General features: G+C 42.3%; 1 protein-coding gene across 2 annotated transcripts in view; it reads left to right on the plus strand.

Annotated features, from left to right (window-relative positions):
• Positions 1–12,496: 12,496 nt before the first annotated feature.
• LOC147425373 (isocitrate dehydrogenase [NAD] regulatory subunit 1, mitochondrial-like) overlaps positions 12,497–19,826 on the plus strand; it is a 78,576-nt gene continuing 71,246 nt past the window's right edge. The window contains exon 1 of one of the 2 annotated variants that reach the window (XR_015186381.1): positions 12,497–13,136. Coding sequence is in view for 1 of the 2 variants with exons in the window: in XM_086499670.1 (XP_086355796.1) it covers positions 12,597–13,136 (540 nt within the window). In the remaining variant the exon portion in view is untranslated. The remainder of the gene's footprint in view (positions 13,137–19,826) is intronic. The other variant, XM_086499670.1, reaches the window with a different exon arrangement.

Genomic DNA, 19,826 nt, shown 5'->3' on the forward strand with positions numbered 1-19,826 from the left:
CCAGAAGATTTTGGGATAAAGCCTGAGAAGCCGATAAGGCCAGAACTGGTGCCATGACAAATTTGCGCGATGCACATCACTTTCTTGGTATGCGTATCAAACGAGATTGTCAACATGAAATGTCATAAAATATAATATCTAACTTTACCAAATGATTTTCTCATATTAAACTGATCATTTAATATGGGAAGATAAAAGGGGAACAAGAGTTAAGATATAGATATGTGCTTCTAGACCTATCTCAATAGGGGACCAAAAGGAGGAATGGTTGCATCTCAATAGGGGTCCAAAAGGAGATGGCCTACCAAAGAGCAATGTGCAATAAGTGCTTCTAGATTTATCTCAGAAAGGGACCAAGAGGAGAGATGGTTACATCTCAATAGGGGTCCAAAAGGAGGTAGTCTATCGAAAAGAAACATGCATCTAATGGAGCTTAAAAGCCCTTAGGGTTAGCTTCATTAAAGACCTCCAATAGTTAGTGTTAAAAAGTCCTTTGACTTTAGGCAAGCTAGGGTTGACCTTGAGATGGTAATCCTACCCAAGCATGAGGTGCTTGTCGGCTTGCTAACTAAAGTGCTTAAAGTGTTTGTGGGAAGCTTGTCCAATCTTGAAGTGATCCTCATGATTAAATGACTAAGGTTCTTGAAGTGTTCAATTCAAAGATAAACTCTCAAGAGGCATAAACGATTAATTGACTAAGTGCTTGAAGCGTTCAATTCAAACCAAATGACTTAAGAAGCATAAAAGACACATGTCAAAATCCTCCACATGTGGCTCTCATGATGTGCTTGAATCCGATTGGATAGGCTGTAAAGGGGTTTAATGAGAATTTAGTGTTGGAATTAGGGTTGCAGAGAAACACACGCCAGCTTGGAGAAGATGAAGGAAGCTCAAGGCAGACAATAGAGAGTGTGTTACTTAGTGTGAAATGGAAAGATAGATAGCCCTAGAGTGATGGGCGAATATACAATGCACGGGGGGAAAAACCTCCTAAAGAGAGAAAAAATGCCCCGGCGGTCCTAGTGTGTTCACACACATCACTACCACATGTATATGGTAATAAATCCCCCCTGGAGTACTGCGGTGAACAAGAGCTGGCACATGAGTAAAGGGAAGTGCCATGCCCTGAGGACATGATCAGTCCACAAAGGGGAGTAAGCACAAAGCTTTGCGGAAAGCTTCAAGCTTCTCACGAGACAATGCCTTTGTGAAAAGATATCCAAGGTTGTCCTGTGTTGGCACATAAGCCAAGCTGATCTCTCGTGCTGAGAGCCTCTCCCTGACATAGTGGTAATGCACCTCAATGTGCTTTGTGCGAGCATGAAAAACTGGGTTCCTCACAACTGCCAATGCGCTCTGACTGTCAGTGTAGATAGTGTTGGCAGTGTCCTGTCCAACACCCAAATCAGCCATAAGGCGTTTGAGCCATACACACTCAACCGTAGATGTGGAGACTGCCTTGTACTCAGCCTCACAACTCAAAGTGTCCACAGTAGGTTGCTTCTTGCTCAACCATGATATACATGAACTGCCAAGCATGAAACAAGAACCACTTGTGGACACTGCGTGTCAAAACAACCAACCGAATATCTGAATCCGAAAAAGTCTGGCGGCAATGATCCCCCCTTGGGATAAAACAAGCCAAGATGTAAAGTGCCACTAAGGTAGTGGAAAATCCTCTTGACAGCCTGCCAATGCTTAGACCCTGGGCTATGCATAAATCTGCTAGCCTGTGAGACTGCAAACTGAATATCCGGCCTTGTGTTGCATACATAAATGAGGCATCCAACAACAGTTTGGTAAAGAGTGACATCAACAGGATCACCAGCATCATGTAGACTCAACTTCAAACCTGTTTCCATGGGAGTGGCAATAGGTTTGCAATCCTCAAGTCCAAACTTACATAGTAATGTTTGTTTCTATGTAACTTTTCTGACACAAGGCAATACCAGCATCACAATGCTTAAACTATATACCCAAGTAATGATGCAACAGGCCCAAATCTTTCATCTTGAAAGTAGCATTCAAATCAGCCTTAAATTCAGCAATATGTCTCTCATTTGGTCCAATGATCATCAAATCATCGACATAAAGAACCACAATGAGAAGTACATCACCCTCACGCTTTACATACAATGTGCTTTCTGTTGGAATGTTACGAAAGCCTCGTTTGACCAAATGAGGGTCAGCTTTCTCATACCAAGCACACGAGGAGATTGCTTCAACCCATACAAAGCCTTCTTACATTTGCACACTTTGTCCTCTTGTCCTTTTATTACAAAACCGCGAGGCTGCGTTACGTAAACTTCCTCAAATATGCACATAGAAAACACACAGTAGTCATACGACAAGTGGGAGCAAAATTCTCTTCAGAATCTATGCCTTTTTGTTGTGCATAACCCTTTGCAACAAGTCGAGCCTTATGGAGATCGATCTCACCATCCGGCTTGCGTTTCAACTTGTAAACCCACTTTGTACCAATGGCCTTTTTGCCAGGAGTCAAATCACATAAAGTCCATGTGTCATTTTCTATAAGCGCATCATATTCTGATTGCATGGCAGCCATCCAATTTTCTGAATTCTGTGCTTCATCAAAAGACAGAGGCTCCTCAACATCATGTAAGCTAGACACAGCCAAAGCATAACAATCTGATGCATAAGATGCATGGCGAGAGCCTGAACAAGTACGACTAGACAAAGGTGCATCGAATTTACTTTCACGCAAAGTGTGCACCAGCCATTTTGGCATACCTCTAGCCTGCTCATTTTCAGCCCTTTCCTCATCAAGCATATCATGTACATCTGCATCAGTAATAGGCTGATCTGTAACATTTTCAGAAACCCCCATAGGCTGTACATTTGCCTCATTGGAACTTACATTCGTATTTCCACCACTGAAAAGAGGCAACAAAGTGTCATAGATGTCCTGTGAGCTTACATTACTGTCTCTAGTACATGAAAGCAAGGGATGAACAGAATCTTCCACAAACACTACATCCCGTGAAACCAGAATTTGTTTTGTTTGCGGATGATACAACCTGTAACCTTTACTTTCAGCACTATAACAAAAAAAAAAACATTTGACAGCCTTATCATCCAATTTTTTGCGTTGTATTTGTGGCACCAAAGCATATGCCAAACAGCCAAAAACACGCATGTGCTCAATAGAAGGTTTTCTATCATACCGTGCTTCATATGGAGTAATAGACTGCAAAGCTTTTGTAGGACACCTGTTTAGTACATAAGTGGCACACATGATGGCCTCAAGCCAAAAAGAATGCGGCAAAGCTTGACTTTTGACCATACATCACGCTATTTCCGTAAGTGACCTAATTTTCCTCTCAGCGACACCATTTTGCTGAGGTGTGTAAGGCACTGTACATTGGTCTTTTATCCCACAACTAGCTAGAAATGCATTGAATTCATGAGACATATACTCCCCCCCTCGATCGGAACAGAGGGTGCCCATAGTACATTTCGAGACACTTTCAACCATAGCCAAAAATTGTTTGAAGCACATAAAAACTTCGCACTTTGATTTAAGCGGAAATACCCATGCATGCTTGGAGTAATCATCAATGAAAGTCACAAAGTAAAGGTAATTGCCTAAGGACGGAGTTTGCATGGGCCCACAAACATCACTATGCACAAGCTGCAACCTGCATGTGGCCCAAACTAAACCATCCTCCGGAAACTTAGAACGCTGCATCTTACCCAAAATACAGCCTTCACAAACATGTTTGACAGGTGCTTCAAGAGGCGGCAAAGAAGCAACCATATTAGATTTCTGCAAACGCAGCAAACTTGCAAAAATCAGATGACCAAAACATGCATGCCAAAGCTTTGCATCTGAAATAGCACTTGAATCTGCAACTGCATTTGCAAAATTTTGTCCACACTTGTCATACAAAGTGAGCTTATACAGCCCGCGGCACAAAAGGCCAGATGTAACAATTTCATCACCAAAATTGAGATCATGAACTGTACATCTGTCATCCACAAATTTGACTACAAGTCCAAGTCTAGCAAGTGCGGATACAGACAAGAGATTCTTCTTGATCCTAGGTACATAAAGTGCATCAACAAGTGTGAAAGAACTGCCATTTGCAGCAGTAAGCACAATCTTTCCAACTCCCTGGACCGGATAAGAGGCATTGTTGGCACAAGTGACTAAATTCCCATGAGGGACAGACTCGAGAGAGGTGAACAATTCACGATGTGAGGTAATGTGCTTTGTAGCACCACTGTCAAAATACCACACATGTGAATCTGCAGCAACTTACAAGCATGCATCATGGACACCAGGATTGTAAGTGCACTCTGCGCTAAAAGCCCATTCTGCATCAACATCAGCATCACAGTTTTCTTTCACAGAAGACTCAACAATGGCTGCATTTGTAGTGGAACCAGCATTTGCAATGGAACCACCCTCTTTCTTCTTAGCCTCTTTGACGTTCAACTTAGGACATTGCTTGATCAAGTTATCATTTGCTTTACAATAATGACAATGCATCTTCTTTTTGCCCTTATCACCAGAGTTTCCAGACAAATTGCTGCTAGCAGAAGCATTAGGAATATAATTTTTTCCACTCGCAACAGAACCATAAGAAGTGGCTGCATTGCTATTGCCACCCTTTCTTTGAGAAGCAATAAAAGCCCGTTCAACTGCTTATTGCCTAATCCTGTTTTTTTTGGAAAGTGACTCTTGCAACAGCAATGTGCATAATGCATCAAACTTGACAACTTCAGGATTTCCTTGGGTCATAAGTCTCCAAGTACTAGCAAAAGTCTGGTAAGAATCTGGTAAGGCATCAAGAACAGTCTGCACAAGGGAAATATCTGAAATGACTTCACCTGCAAAAATTAGTTGCTCATTGATATCCTTGACACCAGCAAGAAAGGTGTGCATATCATCTTCCTCATGCATAATCTTCGACTCCATCTCTTTACGCAACAAAGAAATTTTAGCCTCATTGCAGCTTGCATAAAGACCTGCTAGAATATCCCAAGCCTGTTTTGCAGATTTTGTTGAAGGAATGTGAGGAACAATGGTGTGCTTCACACACAATGAAATCAATGCATGAGCCTGCGCATCCTTTACATCCCAATGAGATTGTTCTGTTGTAGGCAAAACAACTCTAATAGTAGCAATCCTTGCAGCAAGACCTGCAAAATCCTCAACATCGCCTACATCCTCAGAACCAGGACGTACATCAATGCCCTGCACAATATTCTAGACGCCCTTTAACACAAGAACATTTTGCATCATGCAAGCCCAAATAGGGTAATTGTCCCCATCCAACCTGTCCTCAGCAGCAAACATCTTGAATGTGCAATGGAAAGATAGATAGCCCTCGAGTGATGGGCGTACATACAATGCACGGGGGAAAAAACCTCCTAAAGAGGGAAAAAATGCCCCGGCAGTCCTAGTGTGTTCACACACATCACTACCACATGTATATGGTAACATTTAGATGCATAAAAATAAATAATTAAGTTCCTTCTCTCAAAGAGGAAAAAGAGGACACGTGTCCAAATGATATAATTAAATAATACGAGCGAAAGAGAGAGAGAGAGAGAGAGAGAGAGAGAGAGAGAGAGAGAGAGAGAGAGAGAGAGGTGGACCAAGCTTGAGAGGGGGAGGTATACTCTCCCACACAGACACACACAAACACACAAACACATTCTCTCATTGTGTGGAGTGCAAAGTGCAAGAGCTCCATCTCCTTCTCCAAGCTTGTTCGGATGACCAAAGTGAAATAACTAATCTAACGATTCTTGAATCCACTAAAAGCCTATGTCATAAAAGTAGATCAACGTTCTCAATGAGGGAAGTACCTACCTCTTATAGAGTATGCGTCTAATGACATTGTACATACTTCTATGGGGAAAGCACCTTTCGAAGTTAAAGAGGGAAGATCCAAAAGTCCCTTACTACTTAAAGTACATGGGAAGATCTTCGCTGCTAATAAATATAGCCGAGACTTACAATAATCTTTTCCAAAGATAAAAAAAGGTCATATCCATCTCACAGAAAAGGCAAAAAGGGTTTCTACTAATAAGCACAAAAGAGCCTTAGCCTTTAAGAAAAATGATTGGGTCTTGCTAAAGTTTCTCAAGGCTCATCTAAGGTATACAACGAGCAAGAATCCTACGAGCCACCAAGAGTATTATGCTAAACTAGCAAAAAGATACTATGGTCCTTTCTTTTGAAAATTCTTAAGGCAATCAATGAGATGGCTTATTAGTTAAAGTTGCCCAGCCATTGGCTCATTCACAATGCTAACCATGTGAGTCTACTCAACCTGTAACATTTAATGGGGTAGTAACTTATGTGTAGCGGAAATTAACATAGACATAGTGAGCATTTCATTAAGAATAGATTCCTAATGAGCATAGCAAGAGTGCTTGGTTGGAGAGAGAGCAACAAAATCATAATGCCTCATTAGAACTAGGCATGAATAATACTTGAAAAAGAGAGAGAAATTAAGCTATTGACAACAGTTGAGGACCGGATGTACATGGAGCCAGTCCCCCCTCCAAAAGGCTTTGTATTATAGGTTTCCCCCATCAAGGGAGACATTTTACAATAAAACACTTTGTGTTCCTTCAATAACTTGCTAGTGCAATGAAGACGGAAGCTTCAAGCACCAAGCTTACACTTGAAAAACACAACATCAATTCCCTCACGGTCTCAGACCCAAGACCTCACACAATTTCGAAGATGGTGAGAGCTAGCGGGGTATGAGAGTAGATCTAGAGGAAGAAGAGGTATTCTTACAGAAAGAAGTATTTCTCCTCACATAATCACTCTTAATAGCTGAGCATAGCGTAGTAATTAGCATGGTAGAGGAGATGAGCATGCATTGAAGCTTGGCTCTTGGTTGGATTTGCATCACAAAGCCAAGAGTTGTTGGTGTAGGCCTCCCTTCTCAAAATCTTGGAGAAGATGATGAGCTTTCTATTAAAGCTTGGATAAAGAGAGAGTGTTCTTTGCTTCACACACGAGCTTGTGTGAGTGTGTGCCATAATGCCTTTTCAAAATCAACCCCCTCTCTCTCTTGGTCGACCCCTCTTGCTAGTTCCTCTTGCTGGCACCTCATTGGCTCTTGCCATGTTTAGCCAATAGGAAATAAGAGGTCAAATGAAGAGCCTTGTGACAAGTATCCCTCTTTCCCCTTTAATGAGAGCTTAGCTAATTCAAATATTACATTTAAATCCCCATTGGACCTTTTACCTTCTGGCCACAATAGGAATTAAGCAAGCCATTGGGCTGCTTAATTCCCATTGGAATCCTTGACAGGTTGTCCAATAATCTTCTAGGAGACTTAATGTTCATTAGTTCTTTTATCAAGTGTTTTTAAAAGAATTAAACTAAATTTACTCTAGCCTAATTTTTATTGGTCCACCTCTATGACCATCCCTTTGTGTAAAGGGAAGCTTTGAGTGAGTGTGTGTGTGTTCTCTCACCTCTTCTCTCTCTTCCCCTACCTTTAGGGCTCTCCCCCTCCCATCTAGGGATATGTGAAGATTTTATGGTCTTCGAAAGCATCCAATTCTGTTAAGCTTGACCATTTGGACTTTACCTTTGAATTTTGGAACCTTAGCATTTTGGAAGTCTTAATGGGCTAAACCCTAAGGTCTTTGAAGCACCATTCATGCACACTGCTCTTTTGCAGATGGCCCCCCTTTGGATCCCTATTTTCCCTCCTTTGTTGAATTATGGTGTAGAGAAGTGTGCGATGGTCTTCTCCATTTAGGGGGTGTTGGAGAGAGTTTTTTTCGCCCTCTTCGTGGAGCCATCTCCGTCGAGGTGGCGGAGACTCGCTTCTTTCTTGCTCTTTCAGTGGGGGCTCTACCGTTGAAACGTGAGTTCTCCTTTGGGAAGGAGATACGTTGCCGAGTAGTAGATTTTTGAGCCCTTCGTACGGATCCTCTTCTTCTTCCCTTCTTGGAGAGAGGCCTCTTTTGGAAGTCTCACAAGGAGGCTTCCTAGATACTCTCTCTTCTTGGTGGGGAGTTGGAGAATCACATGAGTACGTAGCTGCCATTGCACTTCACCTTGGAGGGATGGATTGCCCATGGCTTGTTGAAGCCTGGTAACAAAGTAATTAACAAGCATAGGGGCATCATTAGTAGTTTGTTCATTAGCAAAATCAAAGCTATCAACATTAATTTCACTCTTTGTACTATTGTCAGCCATTCTAAAAAATTTTAGGTGTAAAATTTTTAAGTGTACTTTGGCACTTCAAGCCCTAGTTGCTACTCCTCTTAACCCTTTAGAAAAGCACTCAAGCTTCTGTACCCGCACGACTCGAATATCATTAATTGCAAGGAATAGAAGAGAGGGTCTTTCACCACCAAAACAGTACCGGCTCTTGTCAAGCTTCTAATAGCTCAATAGTGATTAATCCGTAGGCAAGCCCCGTAGGACTCCACTATTAAGACCATAGCTCTCGACAGTGATGCCCCGTTATCTGCACGAAGCACGCGCACTGCAAGGCTGAAAAATCCCTATTCTACATAATTGCAAATAATAATACCAACCATTTATATCAGCTTGAGGACCTCTCTTCTTGAGCAAGAAAAGAGAAACCTTATGCTCTGATACAAATGTAACATTTAATGGGGTAGTACCTTATGTGTAGCAGAAATTAACATAGACATAGTGAGCATTTCATTAAGAATAGATTCCTAATGAGCATAGCAAGAGTGCTAGGTTGGAGAGAGAGCAACAAAGCATAACGCCTCATTAGAGTTAGGCATGAACAATACTTCAAAAAGAGAGAGAAATTAAGCTATTGACAACAATTGAGGACCTGCAGCCGGTCCCCCCTCCAAAAGGCTTTGTATTATAGGTTTCCCCCATCATGGGAAACATTTTACAATACAATACTGTGTTCCTTCAATAACTTGCTGGTGCAATGAAGATGGAAGCTTCAAGCACCAAGCTTACACTTGAAAAACACAACATCAATTCCCTCACGGTCTCAGACCCAAGACCTCACACAATTTCGAAGATGGTGAGAGCTAGCGGGGTATGAGAGTAGATCTAGAGGAAGAAAAAGTATTCTTACAGAAAGAAGTATTTCTCCTCACATAATCACTCTTAATAGTTGAGCATAGCGTAGTAATTAGCATGGTAGAGGAGATGAGCATGCATTGAAGCTTGTCTCTTGGTTGGATTTGCATCACAAAGCCAAGATTTGTTGGTGTAGGCCTCCCTTCTCAAAAGCTTGGAGAAGATGATGAGCTTTCCATTAAAGCTTGGATAAAGAGAGAGAGTTCTTTGCTTCACACATGAGCTTGTGTGAGTGTGTGTGCCATAATGCCTTTGCAAAATCAGCCCCCCCCCCCCCCCCCCCCCCCCCCCCCCCTCTCTCTCTCTCTTGGTGGACCCCTCTTGCTATTTCCTCTTGCTGGCACCTCATTGGCTCTTGCCAAGCTTAGCCAATAGGAAATAACAGGTCAAATGAAGAGCCTTGTGACAAGTGTCCCTCTTTCCCCTTTAATGAGAGCTTAGCTAATTCAAATATTACATTTAAATCCCCATTGGACCTTTTACCCTTCTGGCCAATAGGAATTAAGCAAGCCATTGAGTTGCTTAATTCCCATTGGACCCCTTGGTAGGTTATCCAATAATCTTCTAGGAGACTTGATTTTCATTGCTTCTTTTATCAAGTGTTTTTAAAAGAATTAAACTAAATTTACTCTAGCCTAATTTTCATTGGTCCACCTCTATGGACATCCAATAGGATTTGAATGCACTTTGGAGGCAATTGGGCTAGGAACCTGACATGTGTCCACTATGCCCTTTGTGTAAAGGGAAGCCTTGAGTGTGTGCGTGTGTGTGTTCTCTCACCTGTTCTCTCTCTTCCCCTACCTTTAGGGATCGCCCCCTCCCAACTAGGGATATGTGAAGATTTTATGGTCTTCACAAAAGTATCCAATTTTGTTAAGCTTGACCATTTGGACTTTACCTTTGAATTTTGGAACCTTAGCATTTTGGAAGTCTTAATGGGCTAAACCCTAAGGTCTTTGAAGCACCATTCATGCACATTGCTGCAGATGCCCCCCCTCCTTTGGATCCCTACTGTGGCCGGTCTGCTAGCCTTACCAATATTCTAGCTTTTTTCTCCCCTGGTACTTCCCCATATTAAATGATCAGTTTAACATGAGAGAATCATTTAGGAGAATTAGATATTAGTTATTATGACACAAGCCTTACAAAGGAGAGCTTTAAAAAGAACGAATAATGGAGGACCCGCCAGAGATCAAAGATCAAGAAGAGGTGTTGCAGCCCGAATCGATTCTTCAACACGAAGACAAGGTACTAAGAAATGTTAACGTTTTCAATGATATCTTGTTAAGTTTAAGAATTATCCTTTTAAAGATGCTAGAGGGATGCTTGGAACCTAGCTTAAGGATCATAATATAAACCTTGTCAATGCTTACAATGCTACACTAGAGTAAGCAAATGAAAATGCATTTTCAATGAACAATGTTTTTGTCTTATAAGACTCATTCTCTTTCTTTTATTGTGCACAAAAATCAAGAAGTATGCATGCTTAGGATCATGCTTGTGGTGACGACGTCTCCCAAACACAAGAACTTGTCACTCTATTTTGGAAGTATGATATGGACTAAAGAATAGACATGCTTGCAACAGCTAAGTCTCGCGAGCTCCAAATGGATTAGTCATCCATTCTGGAATGATGTCATAGGGTAAAAAGGGATTCTCTACCCGCTAAGAAACATGGACTAATGACTAGGCTTTATCTTCTCTACCTTATAGTCAAGGACGACTATGATTTCAAGAGAGAGATAATGTCATAAATTATAATATCTAACTTTACCAAATGATTTTCTCATATTAAACTGATCATTTAATATGGGAAGATAAAAGGGGAACAAGACTTAGGATAAAGATTTGTGCTTCTAGACCTATCTCAACAGGGGCCCAAAAGGAGAAATGGTTGTATCTCAATAGGGGTCCAAAAGGAGACGGCCTACCAAAGAGCAATGTGCACTAAGTGTTTCTAGATTTATCTGAGCAAGGGACCGATGCACCAAGGTGGTGTTCCTGCAGACACCAACAATTAATATTGGTTCTCCTCTTCATGCATTGCCATAGCTTTCCTTGCTTCTCTTTTGTTTTATGCCCTTCACATTTGAGAACAACATCTGAAGTGTGGGGTTCATGCGGAGAGGGGGACAAATTATTTGACATCAAAAGTCTGCCATGTCCCCGCCGCACTACTCTCATGAGAATTCAGACGCTCTTCAGTCTCAATGGACTTCTTTTATTGTAGCACTTCAAAGGGATTGCGGAGAGGGATGCCAACAATCCCTCCTTTTAGTGGAGCAGGGATGGGTGCTTTTCCCTTTCAAGGCATTAGCAACTCCCAGTGGCATCGAATCCCTTGCCACAACCTTCACCCTCTTGATTCTCTTCAGCCTTGGGACTTGCACGGCCTACGTGGCTGTTATTGTTAGAAGTTTACGTATAGCAGAAAACACTCTCATTGCTTGGGCATTGATGGACTTACAGTGTAACGCTCTGCTTTTCCACAGTCTTTTCCTGCATGAGCATGTCTTCTTTGTTGCAAGTGATCACAACCTCTTTTTCCTCCCTTGCGCTCTTCTCTTCATTAAACGTCATATGATGCTCACTCTCTTCCACTAATGTATTCCTAGCAAGGACCGTATTGCCGTCCCTTGTAACGGGATCTTGCACTTTAGGATTGGTACTTACTCTAGCTTTCATGGGACAATCCTTGACAAAGTGCCCAAATTTGTTACACTCGAAGCAAACCCCAAAGCAGGTCCCTAAGTTGAGAGAGATCGTTATGAATCCAACTTTTGCATTGATCACCATGCTCTTGGGTGGAGATCTAGACATATTCCAGCCTATACACACCCGATTGGAGGTCCTGCCTTGACCCCTCTTGTTTGGAACGAACAAGGGGGTTCCCAGTTGACTGGCGAACATCTTGATGTTATCCTAGAGCCAAGTAGGCAAGCCAACAATTTGACCCAAACAGGATGGAACTCCTGGAGAGACTTCGCTGAGTCAAATATTGGCTCCCATGCTACCACACAGACTGTTGCCCTGTTAAAAATAAGGGGACCCTTTTCAAGAATCCTCGAGACATTAGTGTCCTCCTTGGCCCGCCCCTCGGTGCTTGCCACCTGTGTGATCGAGGGCGCCCACATTCATCCTCTTTGTCAATCTTGGCAACCTGCTGGTCGCCCTGCAGCCTGCTAAGTGCTGCTCACATCCGCCCTTCTCGTCCTCCTTCGCCAGCCCTTGCCCCGTCATTTACCATATGAAGTTGAGAGAATATACTCCACTAATGTATGATTTTATGAATTTCTCTCAGCTGGGATTCCCTACTTTACCATCTGAAGTCGAGAGAATATACTCCACTAATGTATGAGTTTATGAATTTCTCTCACAAGCTTAATCCAATGGTCCACATTTGCTCCCAAAAATTTGGGGAGTCTACGAAAACTGCTCGTTGACTTGAAAGGTACAAGTTACATAGGGTGGCGCCGAGCAGCCAAGATTCTCTGTACTCATCTGTGCAGGTTTCATGGCGCATAGGCAACTATCTTGGCTTCTCCATAGAGGCCGCGGTCTAGCCTCTACCATTCGCACGAGTTATGGATTCGACTATGCCCTGCCTTTGCGCAGATCTATCACATATATGCCCCGTCCCGGTGATGGCACCCAGCGCACAGTAACCCTCATTCCCGGTGATGGCATCGGCCCCCTCGTCACTTCCGCCGTTGTAGAGGTCATGAAAGCAATGCATGCCCCCCTCTCCTTTGAACGCTTCGAGGTGAGTGGAAAGATGGACAAAGTGCCTGATGAAGTTATGGCCTCCATAAGAAGGAATAAGGTTTGCCTTAAAGGAGGGTTAGCAACACCTGTTGGTGGAGGTGTGAGCTCCCTCAATGTGCAGCTTCGCAAGGAACTAGACCTCTATGCATCTTTAGTGCATTGCTTCAACTTGCCCGGACTCAGGTCACGCCATGAAAATGTAGACATTGTGGTTATCAGAGAGAATACTGAGGGAGAATATGCTGGGCTCGAGCATGAAGTCATCCCTGGCGTTGTTGAGAGCCTGAAGGTAACCTTTTATAATGTTGATTGGCCTTGATTTATGGTTGCTCGAGAGTCATGTTTTTTGTGGGCGATTGCAACTTGTGCTTGAAAATTTTCAAATTGTAGAATTTTGTACATTGAAAACTAGCCTGACAATTATCCAAACCCTGTGTTAGAGCTTCATTAAAATGACCTGTAGTCTCTAGTGAAAAAAAACGCCTATACAACGGGAGAAATACCTCAGCAAGATGGCGAGCTACTGGGCGGCACTGCCTTGGGTTTCAGCATGTTGGGAAATGCCAGGAAAAGCCAAAAAATTGCCCTCAATCCCTAGCACTATATCTTTGTGTGCCTGGCCCGGGTGTGGATTACCGGATTATACTCAATGTTATTATAACTTTAGGGGTACTACAATTGTCCAGTAGATAACCAAATTCTGCTGTGGAAAGCTTGGGAAAGCCAAGCTTTCGCAGGTGGTTACACAAGTAGCACTACATATTCTGCTACATAAAGCAATTCTAGGCTGCTTCTTACTACTCCATGAATTTGTTATAGGTGCAGCAGAAAAGGTAATTGTGAGGCCAAGGGCTAGGTGGGGACTGGCACGGAGGCTGCTAGGATGGCTGGCTAGAGTTTGGGTTTCCACACTCCTCGTCCTTACAGTGGTATCATAGCATAGAGTTAGTGGTTCTATTTTGGGAAGCTCATGCATGCATGCAAGCCGTGGTGAAGGAAAAAGCTTCAAGGTCGGTGTGTGCAGAGCCACTAGCGCACCATTGGGCAAAAATTCTACCATCGCCGAATCAACTTCTCTCTCTCCCTATAGGTTCGCGCTGAGCAGAGGGCTCTTTCTCGTTTCTGCAACGACAGGAGGAGAGCAATGTCCGAAGCTTTTTTGTACTCTTTTTCTACTATAGACGATTTATTCGCCATTTTGCACATGTCATTGCACCTCTCCATGATCTCACAAAAAAAAAGATATCCTTTGTTTGGGGGACTAAATAGAAGGAAGATTTCGAAAAGCTTAAGTACCTCCTCACCCATGGGCCAATTCTCATTGTATGTGATCTCTGAAAACCTTTTGAAGTACAGTGTTATGCTTCAGGCGATTGCATTGGCTCAATTCATAATCAAGAAGGCCATGCCATAGCTTATGAAAGTAGATGACTTCATGATGCCTTCCATCTATGAGAAGGAACTCATGGCAATTATACATGTGCTTAGTTTGGAAGCATTACCTTCTAGGAGCAGATTTTATAATCAAGACAAATCATCAAAGTCTTCCATACTTTCTCTCTCAAGGTAAGTTGTCTGAGAAACAAATGCGATGGGCCAATTTTTTCTCTATGTTCACTTCCAAATTCTACACACTTTTGGAACTAAAATGTAATGGCAGATGCTCTTTCTCGATGGCCTCAAGTAAATGCTATAACGAGCATACATCATCATGAGTGAGAATCTCTACCCGCCGAGATATACCCTGATGACTCCAACTTCGGTGAAATGTGGCATTAGCTACAAACTGGTACTAAAATATTTTTTTACTTTATTAAGGATGATATCTTTATTTTCATCAGGCTTTTGTGTGGCACGTCCACTTAGAACAAAGTGATGGATGAAGCACATGCTTCTCCTTGCGCAAGACATAAGAGGTATGATGTCCATAACACAAGCCTTAGAAAGATACTTTTTTTGGCTAGCGCTACGAGATGACATAGGTAGATACGTTGGAGAATGTATACTATGCCAAAAGGCTAAGTATAATCGTAACACTCCTGGTTTACTTCAGTCCCTATCGATACCTGAGGTACCCTGGGAAAGTATTGCCATGGATTTTATAATGGATTTGCCATGAACTCGGAATGGAAATGATGCAATCTGGACTGTTATAGACAGATTCAGTAAGCAAGCTCATTTCATTCCAGTAAGAAAGACCATAAAAGCTGATCACATGGCCAAGATTTTTAAACATCATGGTATGCCCAAAACAGTTATCGGTGATTGCGACCCGCAAATGACTGGTAATTTCTGGCGAGCACTTTTTACGAACCTAGAAACTAAGTTGAATTTTTCTTCAGCTTATCATCCTCCGACAGATGTTTAAAGCGAAATCGCTAATTCTACAATCATAGATATTTTGAAGTGCTATGTCTCAGATAACCAACAAGAATGGGAGAAGTATTTACCTCTCACAGAATTTGCCTATAATAACACTATACATTCCACTACAGGAAATGCTTTTACTGAGGTTATTTATGACAAACCACAACTTTCCCCAATCCTTCTCACCAAGGATAAAATATTTGCAGCTAATGAATTTGTTCAAGACCTAGATACCGCTTACACGCAAGTGAAATGGGCTATCCTTAGATCTCAAGAAAAGCATAAGAAAGCAACGGATACACATTGTTGTGCTATCAAGCTAGTTGAAGAACAATTCGTTCTTCTCAAGTTTGACAAAGCTGGACTTATGAAACATGCCAATCAAAAAGGGAAAGTTGTAAAACTTTCCAATAGATACTATTGCGCGTTTAAAAAGAAGTCACATTTAGATTGGATCTTTCACAGACGTGGAAAATTCATAAAGCTTTTCACATGAGCCTTCTACGACCTTTTGTTGACAAACATCTTGCAGACCAATTACCGAAGATCCCCTAGAGGTAGATGAAATACTTCTTCCAGAACGGATTATTCACCATTGGGAGCTCCAAAACTAAAGTCTTGAAGGACTCATCGTAAGTACTTAGTAAAGTTCAGAAATTACTCCTCTCTAGATGCTTAGTGGATGACAGAATTCGAATTGAAAGATTTTTCAAACATCGTGCATAAGTATCATGAAAATCAAGGACGATTGTTTAAAAGCAAGGGATGTAATATTTTTAGCTAAAGCTATAGATGATTGAAATGAATTTTGTGCCCACAGAACAAATTTATGAATTTTCTGGTATCAATTAATAATTAAATAGACGGGTAAATTTTACAGTGCAATGTGCCATCTGGAAATTTATTGGTGTTTGGAGAGTACGATAAGTAGAGTAGTAGCCAGACACAGTGCGGAACACATCAGAATAAGCACATGAATAAGATGGTGTCCCCAGTTCGCTCCTAAAAGTCACTATTTAATATTTTTACTATGGCTTTCCAAGAAAGTCACTTTCCGGACAGTGTAAATACATCCCGACGGTAGCAGACGGACTGAGTCGGGAGAGGCATGGAAACAACAAAGTTAATAATGCTCCAAATTGGTCAGAAACTGTTGTTTTAACGCTTGTTTCTAAGTTTATGGTTTAAAACCTTGAAAAATGAGTAGTCGGGCCAATTTGAATGTGGTCATATTTAATAACATTAAAAAAAGAACACATAGCGTGGAGTTTGGGAAAACAAGCAACATTGACAAATTTGCGGCTCTCTCTCTCCACGTGTAGTGCCAGATGATAGGAAAAATGCACGCTTTCGTTTCTGTGACACAGGTCACTAGTGGGATTTCTACAAGGGGGATGGAGTTTTCACTATGTATTTAAAATGCACGCTTCTGTGACATAGGTCAACAGTGGGATTTCTACCAGCGGGATGGAGTTTTCACTACAATGTGTAGCATCACGCTTTGGACCATGTGGAATGCTCAATGTGCTCACATTCTAGGCGCACGGTCCTCCCCTACATCCATCATTTTGACAGCCATTTGGAATGAGCTTCTGGATACTCTTCACAATCAATGGGATACTTCAGGCTCCTCCAGGGCAGCGGAGCAGCGTAGATGCACCTTCCTTCAGACATGGGCAAGATCGCAGTTCTTTTCAGTCGTGATCATGCCCAACATTACATGGCATTATGCGCCTCCCTAATGGTTCATTTTACGCTCTTGTACCACCTTGGCGTTTACATAGCCTACACATTGTTATCTCGCTCTTGTACCTCCTTTGGGTGATAGGCCATTGTGTAACAAACTTCGGACACACCAAGTTAAGATTCTACCGCGACACAATAGAGATTCACTTCAAAACAGTTCACAAAGACGACACGGCCCAGCGTGGTTCCGTGCCCAGAGGTATTGGCCCCAAAGACTGGCGTCCCTTTCGGTATTTCTTTTTATATTAATTTGAGTTCAAAGTACAAGAGAGTCGGCAGGCGCTCACTCTCAGACTCTGCGTCCAGATGCCCTGAGTAATGAGGCCTAGCCCACTTATTTATTGGTACAAGGGATGCCCAAAAGCAGAGCCCCAAAAATCTTTAACTCAAAAGCTTACTAACTCAAAAGCAATTATCCCAAAAAGCTTGGCTTCAAAAATCAGCCAGCGTAAAGCAGCAGCGCAACTTACGGAATTCTGTACATTCTGCCACGTCAGCAATCATTGGAAATTGTAGTGTTCATACAACTGCCACGTGTCAGCTTGTCAACGCGATTTCCGGTGCGTTTTCTGGGGCTGTCACGTCAGTTTGTCGGCGCATTTCAAGGGTCCTACAGGCTGCCACGTCATCAGTTTGTGACATACTCCCCTCTTGAAAGAATTGTAATCGCCCTCGATTACGTTTGCAAAACAGACAGAGGCCATAAATTGTCTTAGTAGACACTGACTGTTAGTACCGACGCACTAGACACAACACATCTAGCACATGTACCAATCGACAGTCACATCACCGGACATCAAAGCACATCACTTGACAAATCACATTCAAATTCATTCCAAATCTCAGACCATGATTAATCGGCAACGTATTTAGTAATCGTATCTAGATCCATTTGGGACCTTACAGATGTCCTATTAACTAATCCTTATTGCAATCATGTCTATGGAGATTTATGAGACCGAAATGCTACAATCATTTCGTCTTTCAGTTCCTGCACTCAAACAAGTCAAGTACAAATCAATCATTTTCATTTTCGGGAATTCCAGTTCATAAAGTCATACAACAGAATACTGTCAGCCGAGCAGTATCCCTGAAACCCAAAGGGACATCAATGACTCTATCAAAATCGGGGTAATCCGTTGACAAAGGAGCGGGTGGAATGATGACGAGAACTGCAACCGTGTGCCAATGTTCTCCCAAATAGCCTTCCAAAACAAACCCATGAATCAGGGGTCTCTGTCAGAGACTATTGTCTTAGGCATGCCATGTAATCTGAAAATCTGTGAAATGAGTAGTTTCGCTAAATGATCCGGCTTCACTGTTTTCTTCACTGGACGAAGTGAGCTTGCTTGCTAAATCTGTCGATGATAGTCCAAATGTCATCATGCCCACTCTGTGTCTTCGGGAGATCAAAAAAGAAATCCGTAGCAATACTTTCCCAGGGGCGGGTGGGAATGGGTAAAGGCTGTAACAATCCTTGTGCTTTATGCCTGTCAAATTTGACCTTCTAGCATACCAAGCAACTGTGCACAAAGTCGTCCACATCCTTCTTGAGTCTCGGCCAAAAGAAGTAATGCTCCACACCTTTCAAGGTGGTGTCAATGCCGCAGTGACCTGTAAAAGGTGGACAATGGCATTTAGTTAGAACCTTTTTCTTCAACGGCTGTGTAACGCACAATATCGTTTTCTTCATCAAGTAGCCATCCCGTATAAAATATCCCGCACCTACCTCCTCATTCTGTATTTGAGTGAATATATCCGAAAAATCGGGATCTGTGGCGTACTGATTGACCATGTCTTATATGATGAATCGCGGAAATAGCAAAGACTAATGGCTTTTTGGGACAAAGAATCTGCCACCAAGTTCTTTTGTCCCTGAACATGGACAATCTGGAAGTGAAACTTTGACAAGATGTTAGCCCACCGCATCTGCTTTTTCGAAAGCTGCTTTTGTAACAAGAAGTAGCGTAAACTCTGATGATCAGTGAAGACCGTAAAATCGGCTCCGAGTAGGTAATGTCACCACTGAGTAAGAGCATGGATAACCGCCAAAAGCTCTTTCTTGTAAATCTGTGCTGTCAATTCCGGCCTTGAAAACAATCGGCTCTCATCACCGTCTTTCTTTAAAACCAACAACATCAGAGAACAGTAGGGTGAAGTACTTGGCTGGATAAGAGCCTTTTCCAAAAGGTCTTTCACTTGGTTCATAATCTCTTCATTCTGATGGCCGGTTCAGTGGTGTGCTTCCAGGTATCCGATCAATAGTGTTATCCTCAAGACGAGATGGTGGCAAGTCGCCTGGCATGCCCTCATAAAAGCAATCGGCATGACTGTGGAGAAAATCTTGGCGTTCTTTATCAAGTTCAGACATATACGTTCTGTGTTTATCACTTAACTCTTTCAAGTAGATTGAGTAAACAATTAGACTGGATTTCATTAATTTGGAAACGGCTGAGGCCGATACAATAGGGATAGATTCGCCCTTCAGTTTTACATCAAGTCTTGCTTTCATCTTGACCCAAGCTCGGCAAAGTTCTGTACTTTCATCAATCATGCTTGGGTCAGTACCCATGCAATCTGGAACTAGTCTTGCTTTCATCTTGCCTTTTTTGCCACGTTCCTTAGCTGCTCTCGAACTCTCTGGCCTGTCTTCATGTTGTTCTTGCTGTGCCTTATTGGGCACTTTGCGGAGACGTGCCCATTTTCCCCGCATCCCCGCATCCAAAACACTTCCCTTCGTTGATGTAATTGGCCCTCTCTCGAAGAGTGAGTCGGGGTCGTGTATCCTTGTCTTTCTTTTCTTGGGAACTCTTTCTCTTTCTACTTTCATTGTTAGAAGTCTGTGGGTTCTCTGAGTCAAGATCTC

Source organism: Adiantum capillus-veneris, chromosome 25 (genome assembly GCF_014529385.1).
Source record: "Adiantum capillus-veneris isolate H3 chromosome 25, ASM1452938v2, whole genome shotgun sequence".
Classification (NCBI taxonomy): Eukaryota; Viridiplantae; Streptophyta; class Polypodiopsida; order Polypodiales; family Pteridaceae; genus Adiantum; species Adiantum capillus-veneris.